The sequence below is a fragment of the Sceloporus undulatus genome, chromosome 3 (assembly GCF_019175285.1).
Source record: "Sceloporus undulatus isolate JIND9_A2432 ecotype Alabama chromosome 3, SceUnd_v1.1, whole genome shotgun sequence".
Taxonomy (NCBI): domain Eukaryota; kingdom Metazoa; phylum Chordata; class Lepidosauria; order Squamata; family Phrynosomatidae; genus Sceloporus; species Sceloporus undulatus.
In genome coordinates this window covers 148,632,122-148,644,409 of record NC_056524.1, presented here as the reverse complement: position 1 = coordinate 148,644,409, position 12,288 = coordinate 148,632,122, and the positions used below count along the sequence as shown (strand labels likewise).

The following is a 12,288-nucleotide window of genomic DNA, read 5'->3' as shown; positions in this document are numbered from 1 at the left end:
AAGCAGCTTTATTCTGGTAGTCTGTAACAGGCCTTAGATATTTCTGGAGAGAACATGTTAATAAAATCTGGGAATAATCAAATCCGCAAAAGTCAAAGCCCCAGATACGGAGGGACGAGTGTAGTTGCTTTTACCTCTATGGTAAATCAAGGAGCCATTTATGCTGTGCTGTACACACAGCTGTGTTTTGAGGGAGTTTAGTGCAAAAAGGCACTAAACCTATACCAGTTACAAGTTGAGTTTCCCTTATCTGGAATACTAAAATACGAAATTTTCCACAACCCGAAATCGTCCACATAGGTGGTTGAGATAGTGACACCTTTGCTTTCTGATAGTTCAGTGCACTCAACCTTTGTTTTGTGCACAGATTTATTAAAAATGTTGTCTATAAAATTACTTTCAGGTTATGTTTATCATATGTACATGAAACATAAATGGATTTCATTTTTAGATTTGCATTCGTCTCCAAGGTATCACATGTGTATGCAAATATCCCAAGATCCAAAAAACTCCGAAATCCAAAACACTTCTGGTCCCAACATTTCAGATAAGGGGGACTCAGCCTGTATCTACTACATGTCAGTGTTGTAGGAATATGGAAATTTTCAGCTCAGCTTGGGTGTGTGAGTGTGCAGAAAAGAAAGTATGATAAGATTATAGATGGATAAATTGGTATACCGTATATAGTCGACTATAAATGAACTTCATGTATAAGTCAAGGGGAAAACTCAGGGGCATGTGATGAAGCAAGGAAAACAATGCCAAGCAACTTACAAAATTCCAGCAGGCACAACTGTTTGTGCTCATCCTAAAGGCTGGATGAATGAGTGTGTGTGTGTGTGTGTGTGTCAGTGCTTCCAGGACAGGCTCTTGCTGTTCCCCAGGGCATACTTCCTTTTTTTAATAAGAGTTAAAATACAGTATTTATGTTGACCCATGGATAAGCCGGCTCAGGTTTTTGGGGTTACTTTTTTGACTAAAATTTCTAAACTTATACATGAGCATATACAGTAATTATATCTTCATGTTTTAACAGATATAGCTGTGTTAGTCTCTTGTTCTGTTCCAGTTCCCTCACTGACTTCGTTTCCACCTGAAACTGTGTTTTATTTCTCTAAACACAGGTTTCAGTAAAGCCCCTTCATCAGGAGTATAAATCCTGTGAAAGTCTGACTCAGATAACAAATAATGTTTTCCCAGAACAAGGTGGTTATGAGCTCCTTGAATTAGGTCTTCACTTCTCAAAGAACATGACACACTCAACTAATTTCACTGGACATCTTTTGTCCTTTTAAATCTTTCTTCCTTACATGGGAGTCTGAATCCTTTTAAGGCTGTGTACTGAAATTTCTGCTCTGTTTAACAGTAATTCTTCAGGAGGTTATAAAATTGGATCTAAGCACAGTGGAAGTGAAGCTGCTTCCTCTTCTTCTGATGGTCTCTGCAGTGCCAATTGATAGGTAGAAAAGCAGGACAACTAGGGCCTAAAGTTGGCACAATAGAGGCATAATTGGCAGTTGATATGATTGTCTCCTCTCCTTCTGATGGTAGCTGTTCTGTCCAGCATCTGTTTCTGCTTTGATGTTGTGTCTTTCAAGGTAGACTCTTACTCCCCAGTGAGATTAAGTTATGTGCATATCTAGAAATCCTGAGTAGAAACGTGCTACTTACAAGCTTTCTTCTTTTCTCTACTTGGGTTAATGAGAGAAACTCACCACAAGCTTAATAAAGAATATTTCTTCTCAGATCACCTGAAGCTAAGAAGCGACAAGCTTTTCCCAATGGCCCTCCTGCAAAGAAGGCAAAGAAAGACGCTTCATCCAGTTCTGAGAGCTCCAGTGAAGATGAGGAACCCCCACCTAGAAAAAGTAAGGTTTGCTAGGTTTTTTCTAGTACAGATTAGAGTGTTTATACTTGATTGAAGAGATGTAGAGGTGCTGCTTTTGAATCCTTAAAAACAGTCATATGGTTACATACAAATGCTAAGAACACATGAAGAGCCTTGTTGGATCATCCCAAGATTGAGGATATTGTTCCCACCATAGCTATCAAGAGAATTTTCAAGAAGCCCTCTTGAAAGGATATCTTTACTGAAAACTTGCATTGTTTCTTCCCATTGTTTGGTATTTTTAGAGATCCTATGACTGAATTTAGATTTTCCAGTTAACTGTCATGCCTGTGAACTGCAGCAAGAGGACCAAGGAGGAGTTCATTGTTCCATTGGATTGGTAGCAGCAGAACACAGTCTTGGCTTTTCTCTCTTTAGCCACAGAGTTTAAAGGGCATCAGGTCTAGTCTTCTCGAAATGACATAATTTTGTGGTACTTTTCCATAGGCTAATACATCTATAATCTAAGATGCAGGAATAAAGAAGACACAGAATGCCTATTGAGTGGAGAATCAGATAGATAAAGCAAACAACTCATAATAATTCACTTTTTCTGTGATTAGTTTATGTATTACTATGGTTTTGCTTTTCCTGTACAGTACTTTCTGTTTTGAACCTCCTTTTCTATTTGTTAGTTTGTGTTGTGTTCATTTCAAAAAGGAGGAGTTGCTACCTCCTTTTTCATGGGGATCCGTTCTGGACCCCCTCACAAAAACTTTGCTTAGATTCCAGCCCCATTGGCTTGAATATAGGTGCACAGCTACGGGAGCACATGGGCACACACTTTGGGCACAAGCCCCATTGTTTCCCCATCTGCTTGTCCCTCACGCATAAGCGAGGGGCGCAAATTTCAAAACCGCAAGAATGGAGGGAGCGCTGTATGTGTAATAACTTTGTATGCTTCTGCTTAAAAAGTTGTACATCTAGACAAATGAGAAAAGGGAAGACATACAGACACTGCTCTAAAGCATACTCATGATACACCTGTCCTTTTTCTTCCGTAGTAGTTGCTGGGGCTTCCCTAATATGGAGGGAGAACCTCCTCAGTGATCTAGATGTAAAAACTAAACATTTGCACCATTCTGTCATAAAGATGTATAAATATCAAGTGTATATAGCTGACTTCCTGTGAGATTGTCACATTTTTCAGTCAGGGCCATTACACCTTCTACTGTAATGAGGTCTGTTTGGCCTAAGCACTGAAATGCCAATTCCCCTTCCAGGCAAAATCTTGCTGTAGTTTCCTTTGCTGGATCCCACAATTTTTAGCAACATAATGGGTATTTTAGTGGAGACTAGGATTAAAAAGAAATCATTGCCTTCAGTGTCATAACTCACTCTTTGGAGTGGGATTCAGACATTTCAGAGATGGAAGAGAAAACAGATTGCCAGGAATTGCAGCTCCTGATGGTGAGAGTCTCTCTTTAGTCCGAGGAGTGGGCAGCTAAAGCACCGGGGAGGGGGGGCTGTCCCCCAGGAGGCGATTGCAGACACTGAAGACAGATTAGTATCTTTTACGGAACAACAGAGAGGGAATAAATAAGGAAATGGTAAAGATGCTTCTAAATAAGTATAGGAAAATGCTAACAGATCATTTAAAAAGCCAGAACTTCTCAATACATATTTTTCTGGGGCATACACAATTCCTCTGACACTTGTTTTATCTGGATTTATTTTCTTTCCCAACACCCTTCTGATGGGCTCAGGCAACTACTATTTTATTTCTGGTAACTGGAGCTGCCTTCTGCTGTCAGTGTCAGACTGCTATCTACTTAACTATTTAAATATTTTTTTTAGTTGCACTCTGAGGAAATCTAGTTTGTTAAATTAGGAAATTGCATTTTAAAAACAGTTGACAACCCCTTTTACCCTAAGTTACTGACTATGGACGTCCAATAGTTTTGCTTTATGTTTACAGTTAACACTAAGGTGCACCCTACTCTTAGTTGACATAAGTAGATGTCTAGTCATGGGATGGAGGTTGTGGCTTTTTACCTCCATTTATCTCTTCCTTGCATGGGTTAACTGGCTAGGCAGCCATAGTTAGCTCATTGATAAACACTGTTGCAAGTTTTAAGAACTACTTATGTAGTTTATTTTAAAACCAATATGTACAGACAATGTTCTTTGATCATTTTCATTTCCAGGGTTTAAACATGAATAAAGGAACTGAATGAGTTCTTTAGATTTGCTGCAAGTGTTGCATAAATTGTAGCGTAAACATTTCATGACAGTATGATGCAGAAATAGGTGCATGAATTTTGTAGTTTGTCTTAATATTTACTTTTTTTCTAATCTAGCCAGTAAGCCGGTCCCTGTACCCAAAGTGCCTGTAAAGGCAGCACCTGACAATTCAGAGAGCAGCAGTGATGACTCCAGTGATTCTTCAGACTCTGAGGAAGAAAAGAAAAAGCCAGTGAAGGTTAGGATATTGTCCGTACTTCTACCAAGTGCTTGTTACATGAATACTCTATTCTTTTTAGAAATTCCTCCTTTTCCACCCACACTTAAATATATAATGGCAGATAGCCCTGTATTTTTTTTAAAAGATTAATGATGGTGAACAAGCTTCAATGAAGGGCATATTTCCCACCACCTCACTGCATAGGAGCAGAAGAGTGTGTTATATTTTAGGCTCCCTCTAGGTGTCACATGAAGCAGGTTCCACCATGGAACTGAATTATAGACTGTAGTAATCTTAGTAATCTTTAAAATAATGCTCTTAGGTCCAAAACACATTGCAGAATAATCCAGTTTCAAACTGCTCTAACTGCCCTCACTCAGAGCTAGGGAATCCTGAGAATTGTAGTTTATTGTGGTACCAGAGATCTGACAGAGAAAGCTAAATGTCTCACAAAACTACAGTTCCCAGAACTCCCTAGCGTTAAGCCAAGGAAGTTAAAGCAATCTCAAACTGGATTGTTTCTGCAGTGGGTTTTCAGGCCTTGGTTACATAACCTGTGGTATTTACTTATGTCTCATTAGAAGGGAGCAGATCTCAAAGGAAAGAAGACATCCATCGTAAAAACAAAGCCCCAGAAGAAGCCTTCTAGTTCAGATTCAAGTAGCTCAGAAGATGAAGCACCAAAGAAGCAGTTGCCAAAATCAACAGCAGCTAAAAAGGCAGCACAGCCACCATCTAAGTCAGGTAACTCACTTGCTTTTTTTTTCAGTGCAGCAATACAAAAATCATTGTTCAGGTTTTCAAATGTGCTTTTATGACCATCAAGTTGAAGATCCAAATACTGGATGACATTTTATTTTTTTAATTTGAATTTTTCCATTACAAAGTCACCCAGTGTTCTTTCCGAATTATGGTGATCCTAAGGCAAACCTCTAATTGGGTTTACTTGCAAAGATTTATTCAGACAGGGTTTGTCTATGCTGGCTTTGACATGCATTAAATAAGGAGAAACTCTGAAAAGCATCATGGAGATAGGGCAAGATAAGGTTCCATTCATAGTATTCAGCCCATTGCAAGTTTAGAAGACAAAAGTGTCATCAAACAGATTAACAGAATCATGGAATCTTCTAGTTGGAAGGGGCCATCTATTCAACCCGTAGCTACATTAATGCCCATCTGACCACTGTTTAAAGACCTTCCAAGAAAGAAAGTCATTTATCCCCTTAGACAGTCTATTCCACTTTCAAACAGTTCTTGTAGTAAATACATTATTCCTGATATTTAGGTGGAACCTTTTTTTTTGGAATTTGGATGTATTGCTTCATGTTCTAGTATGTGAGCAGCAGAAAAGAAGCTTGCTCTGTCTTTTACATGACATCGTTTCAGATATTTAAAGATGGCCATCGTATCACTTAGTCTTCTCATCTCCAAGCTGAACATGTCCCGATCCCTAAGTCATTCCTCATAAGAATTCGTTTCTAGACCTTTGATCCTTCTGGGTGCCCTTCTCTGAATATGTTCTGGCTTGTCTTGATCCTTGAACATCAGTCTGATGGCAAACTGGTGACTTTGTTCCTATATACTCCTTGTCTTTAAAAGCCAGTTGGAATGAGTGTTTTATACTGCTCCTGGCTTGGATTTTGGCAAACTACTGTAGCATTTCAGCTGGTCTCCTTGCTTGGTCTAACCAACTGCTTTCAGCTGGGAAGCTCATAGGCTTTGTAAGTAGAAGGCTCATTGTATAACTGTTCTTCTCCTTTTCTGTCCTGAAAGTGCCCTGCATCCCTTTTGCATGGTGTGAACCGTTGCCATGGAAGGATGAAGTGGGAGGAGCATCTGTCAGTTTGAAGAAATTCCTACTGTTCATTACATACCATGTAACAGCTCATGGTTTTCAGGAGTGCCCACTCACCCTTGAATTGGAAAGGCTTCAGGGCAGGGAAGGAAGGGGAAGTCAGCGATGTAATGTGAAGTCGAAGGTTTTCATGGCTGGCATCAGTAGTTTTTTGTGGGTTTTTCGGGCTATGTGGCCATGTTCTAGAAGAGTTTATTCCTTATGTTTCGCCAGCCACAGATGCTGGCAAAACGTCAGGAATAAACTCTTCTAGAACATGGCCACATAGCCTGAAAAACCCACAAAAAACTCAGTGATGTAAGTTGCCTTCCAACTGGCCAGGAAGTCCTGATAGTATCAGGGGGTTTGTTGCTCCAGAGACTCTCTCTTCATGTACATTCTCTTTCAGCACTGATAAGAAACTTAAAATATTTTGAGCTTTCTAGAGATCACATGAAAGTTTCTTTCAAATTGCATCCAAGGATGACTTTTCATCAGCCCCCACTTTTCTTATGATTCTGTTTTGATGGCCAAAATTGTAGGTCTGTGCAGTTTAATTTACTGGGAGTAGCTGCTGAGACAAGCTTAACTGATCTACCCTTTTTATCCACCCCAATCCTAGCAGCCCTTTCTGGATCTGGCAGGGTGGGTGGATGAACAGCCAGGTGAGCAAGACAATTGAAAGGAAGGGAGGGTGGGGCAGGCCACCACCAGCACCTCAGTAGCTTTTTCCATGTCTGGCCAGGTGGGGGTTTGGGCGAGCAAGTGAAGCAGTGGAAGTGGAGGGAGGGGAAGGTTCCCCCCACGGCAGCCCTTTTTAAGTCTGGGCAGGCAGGCAGCTAAGTGAGTGAGGAAGCAGGAAGGGAGGGCTGGGGTAGGGTGCCACTGTTGCCCTCCAGTGGCCCTTTCTGGGTGTGGCCAGGCAGGCAAAGGACAGCTGAGCCAGATGGCAGGAGGAGGGGGAGGGCTGGTCCACTGCTGCTCCCCTCAGCAGCCCTTTCCAGGCATCTGCACAAGGTGACATTATCCTTAGTGGTGCCACTGCCTACAGTGGTCAGGATCAAGGTAATCAGTGGGCAGAACCACACTCTTTTCTCTACTCCCTTCCACAAGAGGGACAAATCATTTTGACAGAGGACTGGACTGATCACTTACAGTAGGCTTTTGAAATTAGCCCTGAATTGCAGATTGTACAAGCTATTGTATGCTATCTTGGGCCTCATTGTGCTGACAGAATTGTATTGTACAATTCAGCAAGCGTAAACTTGAAAATGGGCAGTAACTTCTTGTTATGTGTACATGTCTATGTAATAGTTAGATCTCATATTTTGTTTTGTTTTTATCAGAAATGGGTGCAAAAGTTACCAAGGTGACGTCTAAAATCACTAATGGTAAAGCAGAGAGTAGCAGTAGCGATGACAGCAGCAGTAGTAGTTGCAGTTCTCGTACAGAAAAGAAGACACCTGCGAAGGTAAACAGTAGATCTTTGTGTTGCATCTACACTTATATTATTGTTCCTAGTATTTACTTTGTTTAGAGTTGTGGAATTTCCTTATTCCTTATTAAAATGACCCCCCCTTAATGCGATGTGAATGAAGAAAGAGAAAATAATGTGTAAATGTATAGATTTCATAGCTATTTTAGCTGCTGTTCAAGCCTATAAAGCCCCCATGATGGCTTAGATAAAATAACTGATTTCACTGAAGAAAGTTGTATTACATGAACAAGTTGATAAATTACAGTTACATCATCTTGTTGAACAAATTAAAATCCTTCTAAACTGTACAGGTACATGCCTCAGTTATCTCTCTACACTCTACCTCCCTGTGTAGTCCATGTCAGAATTAACCAGAGTGATTTTCTCTGCCAAATATTTCACTCTCATCACTGTGCATTTCTGTTGGTTCCTTGGTATTCTGAGGAGTAGAATGTAGCATATCCCCTTGATTACGCTAAACAACTGTGCTGGACTAGACTGTGCCAATGTAATAAGAGAGAACAAAAGAATCCCATAGTTCATTGGATTCATCCCAAGTCTTTCTCCCTCATTGCTCTAGTCATTATTCAAGTGCTATATTGATCTGAACAGCTCAGAAAACAAAGGTTCCTGTTTAAGATATTTAAGAGCAATTGTAGTGATCAACCAGGACCTCAACAGAATTGCCGGCTCCAGCAGCTAGAAAATGTGCACTCGGGAAAAATTATGGAGCCATTAGTTTGAGGGTGGACCATTTTAATGGGTCCCCACCCCTACAAAGATTAGGAGTTCCAGCATATATAACCCAATTACTTTAGTCATTTGTCTGAAAATTGAGATTTTTTTGAACCCCAATACCCACTGATCACTTATCACCTTGGCCAGCAAAAAACAGATTAAGAGTGCAGTCTCTACATGTTTAGGGCCAGATATTAATGGAGATGGGCCAATAGTTGTCACACAAGGACACCTCTGAGTTAAGTTGATGCTCCCCTCTTCAGTCTTCTGAGTTTTGCTTAAACATGCAAGATCAGCATGTTTTTTCCAGGATCAAGTCTTGAATCATACAGCTTTTATCAGTTGCGGACCTGGCTTTCAGCTATATCACTCCCATTTGAATATACGTGTAGCTGACAAGAGATACCTGCAAAGATCAATTATACTTGGAGAGCTCCCATTGTACTGTCAGCAGAAGCTGGCCTTGAGCAATTAGCTGAAATAGGGTAGGGAGCTGCACTGGGGTTTCTGGGCTGCCATCCAATCAATAGATTTTCCACCAGCTCTATTTTCCTATATAGCATGCTGTTCCAGGAAGAGCTTCCCAAGGCCAGTGTCCCGTGGTTTGTCTTCCTCTGCTGTCAGCTATGACTAGGCAGAGGGAGACTCCATTTCAACCCTAGGTTGCAGCTGAAAATTGAGAGTCACAGGTACCTGCTTTAAAATACCAGCAGGAATGGAGAGTCAGAAACATTCTCAGGAACTTGGATGTCTCCAGTCCCAACAATCTTCTACAGAAATATGCCTTACCAACAGTAAGGAAGGGATGTGAGCAGCCTATTTACTGTGTCTATTTAGACTCTATGCCTTACAGGTGAGCCCCATTGTTACACTGAACACAGTACTGCTTTAATAAACTATTTTATATGCTTCTAATTGTACTGTTTTTTAATGTTGTAAGCTGCCCTGAGCCTCAGTCTTGGGAGAAGGGCAGGAGAACTAAGCCCACAATTCTTACCCACCTAATAAGAGTATATGTCCCATTTGAAGTTGCCATGATTTGATTTCACATTTCTCTGTAAGATGAAAAAACTGTCTCAGGTTTCTCTCTCTCTTTTTTTAAAAAAGTGGTACAGTTTTTGCTCTCAGAAGGCCTCCAAACATGTGAAAATATATGGAAATACCCCTATCCCCACAAATGCCCCGTAAGCCTGTACTATCCCATAATGCCTGTCTCCAAGTACTTACTTGCAGGGATTGCAGAGGAAAATGGAATTATTTTGAATTGCTGTGGATGATGCGAGACCATCAGGGGCTGGAGGAAAATCTGCCCCTGCCCCATGCACAGTTCCCCATCCCAATGTTTATTAAATCTTAAGAGTGATTTGGAGATTCATATCACCTTGAAGTACTGTGACATGCCTGGAGTTTTATCTTGCATTGCTGGAGATTTGTTTTAAAAACAGTTTGATCTTTTCTTTATTCAGGTTACATATCCTCTCTCATCTTGTTGTCAAAGTGGGACTTGGCCCACTATGAGTAAATATAACAATAAATCAAGACCAAATACAACAATAAATCTAATAAGTTTTTAAAAGTCATAAAATGTTTTATATATCTCATATATTGAAATAGCTTTATATTTCTACTTGAGCATAGTTAAGCAGAGAATGAGTAGTTTCGAATGATGATCAGTCTTTTTAAAATGTCATTTTTGTGACTGGTATGGGAATCTTTTTTCTGTTAAGAATAAACCAGTGAACACGCCACAGTCCAAATCTGAAGTTGCTCGAGTGCCTGTGGCAAAAGGCAAAACTGTGAAGAAAGGTAGCAGCAGCAGTAGCAGTGAAGAGTCTTCTGACAGTTCTGAGGATGAAAAGCAACTCTCAAAGCCCAAGACTGGTGAGTGACTGTAATACAAAAGTGACAGTTAAAGTGGTCTCAAACTGTATTATTTCTGCAGTGTGTTTTGAGCCATAGATACCCAAGGAAGATATAGACCTAATGCAACCTAGGAACTACGGACCAATTTCCCTGCTTAAAAACCTAGATTTAAAATAGTTACTGCAAGACAAAATAAGAAGCGATGCCTTAAGTATACCAAGCTTAAAAATACATTACTATGCATGCTGTTTAGACTAGATTAAAAAACAGAAGATTATTACATTTGGAAGGAGTGGCTATTCATTATGGGTGGCATGCATATTTTTATTATGATAAACAGAAAGATTTAAAATGGATTAAATGCTACATGGAATTGCATTGGAGGAATCTGATACCGAAAAGACAATCGTGAAAGAAAACGAATGTTTAATATCCAGGTTACATAAGATACAACTGAAATTGCATACACAGGAAGAACAAATCAAAGAACTCATGATTCAAGTACAGTTGGGAGAATGAGAGAGAATATGGCAAAAAAAACCTTTGACACTCACCCTAAATTATGATCTGAGGGATAAATCTACAAAATGCAGTTTAGATGGTACCTTACACCAGATAAACTTACAAAAATGTATACGAAGATTTACAACAAATGCTGGAAATGTAAAGAGGAGAAGGTATCATACCATGTATCATATATGATGGCTATATAAAGGGCAAAAGAATTTTGTCTCAAATACACAAAATAATAACTAAACTCATAGGAAATCTAAAAAGATCCTAGTATGTCTCTTCTAGGTATAATAGATGAAGAAATAGAAAGGAAATATGAAAAAAAATCACTGCTGAAAAGCGGTATATAAATAAACTTATTATTATTATTATTATTATTATTATTATGTTATATGATAATTGCAGCGAGAACAACCTATTCAAAGAAAGGGAGGGATCCAGTTATGTCTAAATGGTTATTGAAAGTACTTGACTGTGGATCGATAGACAGATTAAAAAAAGATTGGTCAGGAACTCGAATACCTAAGGTCTTAAGATAGGGAAGTCTGTTTTATTGTTGTGTATTGTAATGTTTTACATGTTTACCATGTATTTATTGTTGTTACTGTAATGCCTATATGTTTGTGTTTATTGGATTAGAAGAGACATGGTAATAGTCACAATATGCTTATGTATTTGTGATTAAGAAAACTTATTTGTATTAAAAATACATTTTTAAATGTATTCAAATGCCACACAGATTACGACAGTAGCCAGGAGTGCATTTATAATGTACCCATTCCTTGAGGTGTTTCTTCTTACTTCGCCTCAGTTATGTCCTATTAGGAACTTCTTAATATGGACCTGCTTTTGATAAGAATTTCAGATATTTCAGCTGGTCCAAAATATTATGGGGAGGGCCAGTAACAGGGAGCATGTCACTCACTGACAGTTTGACTGGATACCGATCCATATAGTGTTTCCATATACTATAATGCCCTGTCTGACTTGGTCCCAAGCTCAGAGACTGTATTATTCCATACAAGCGTGTTTTGTGACTCTTTACTATGGGAAGCTAGACCTTTTTTTACTCAAGCAGACTTTTGGCAACTATCTAGTTGCTGTATGCCAAGCGCTACTGCTTGGGTGCTCCATTTTCCTTAGTTTTTTTTCATTGTGGTTTTGACAGAGTTAAAGGCAGAATTTCAAGCAATTTTAACCTTCATTTTTTATTTTTTAATCTTACATCTTTTGGATCTTTGGTATACTTTATGGTTCAATTACTTTTTAACTGGAAAAAAGGCAGAATATAAAACCAAATAATAAGTAGGTCTTTAGACTTCCATCTGCATGCGTCACTTCACTTTAAATGCTGAAGAGTATGAAGAGTACACCTGCGGAAGATGTGTCTCCTTGACCGCTGGCATACTTACATCTTCTTGAACCTCTTGTCTCTTTGTAGGTCAGTACAGTGCTGTTCCACCCCCTGCATCCATGGAGTCGAAAAACAGCAAAGCACAAGCTCTTGCTTCTAAAAGCAAGTTGGAGAAAAGTGACAAAAAGAAGCAGATGTCCAGCAAGAAAACAACAGG

General features: G+C 39.4%; 1 protein-coding gene across 1 annotated transcript in view; it reads left to right on the top strand.

Moving 5' to 3' along the window:
• The window catches only part of NOLC1 (nucleolar and coiled-body phosphoprotein 1), a 34,163-nt gene that overhangs the window by 8,566 nt on the left and 13,309 nt on the right, over positions 1-12,288 (top strand). The window contains exons 2-8 of the mRNA XM_042458441.1: positions 1,367-1,460; positions 1,732-1,868; positions 4,189-4,310; positions 4,874-5,036; positions 7,473-7,597; positions 10,069-10,222; positions 12,159-12,287. Of these exons, the coding sequence (XP_042314375.1) occupies positions 1,367-1,460; positions 1,732-1,868; positions 4,189-4,310; positions 4,874-5,036; positions 7,473-7,597; positions 10,069-10,222; positions 12,159-12,287 (924 nt within the window). The remainder of the gene's footprint in view (positions 1-1,366; positions 1,461-1,731; positions 1,869-4,188; positions 4,311-4,873; positions 5,037-7,472; positions 7,598-10,068; positions 10,223-12,158; position 12,288) is intronic.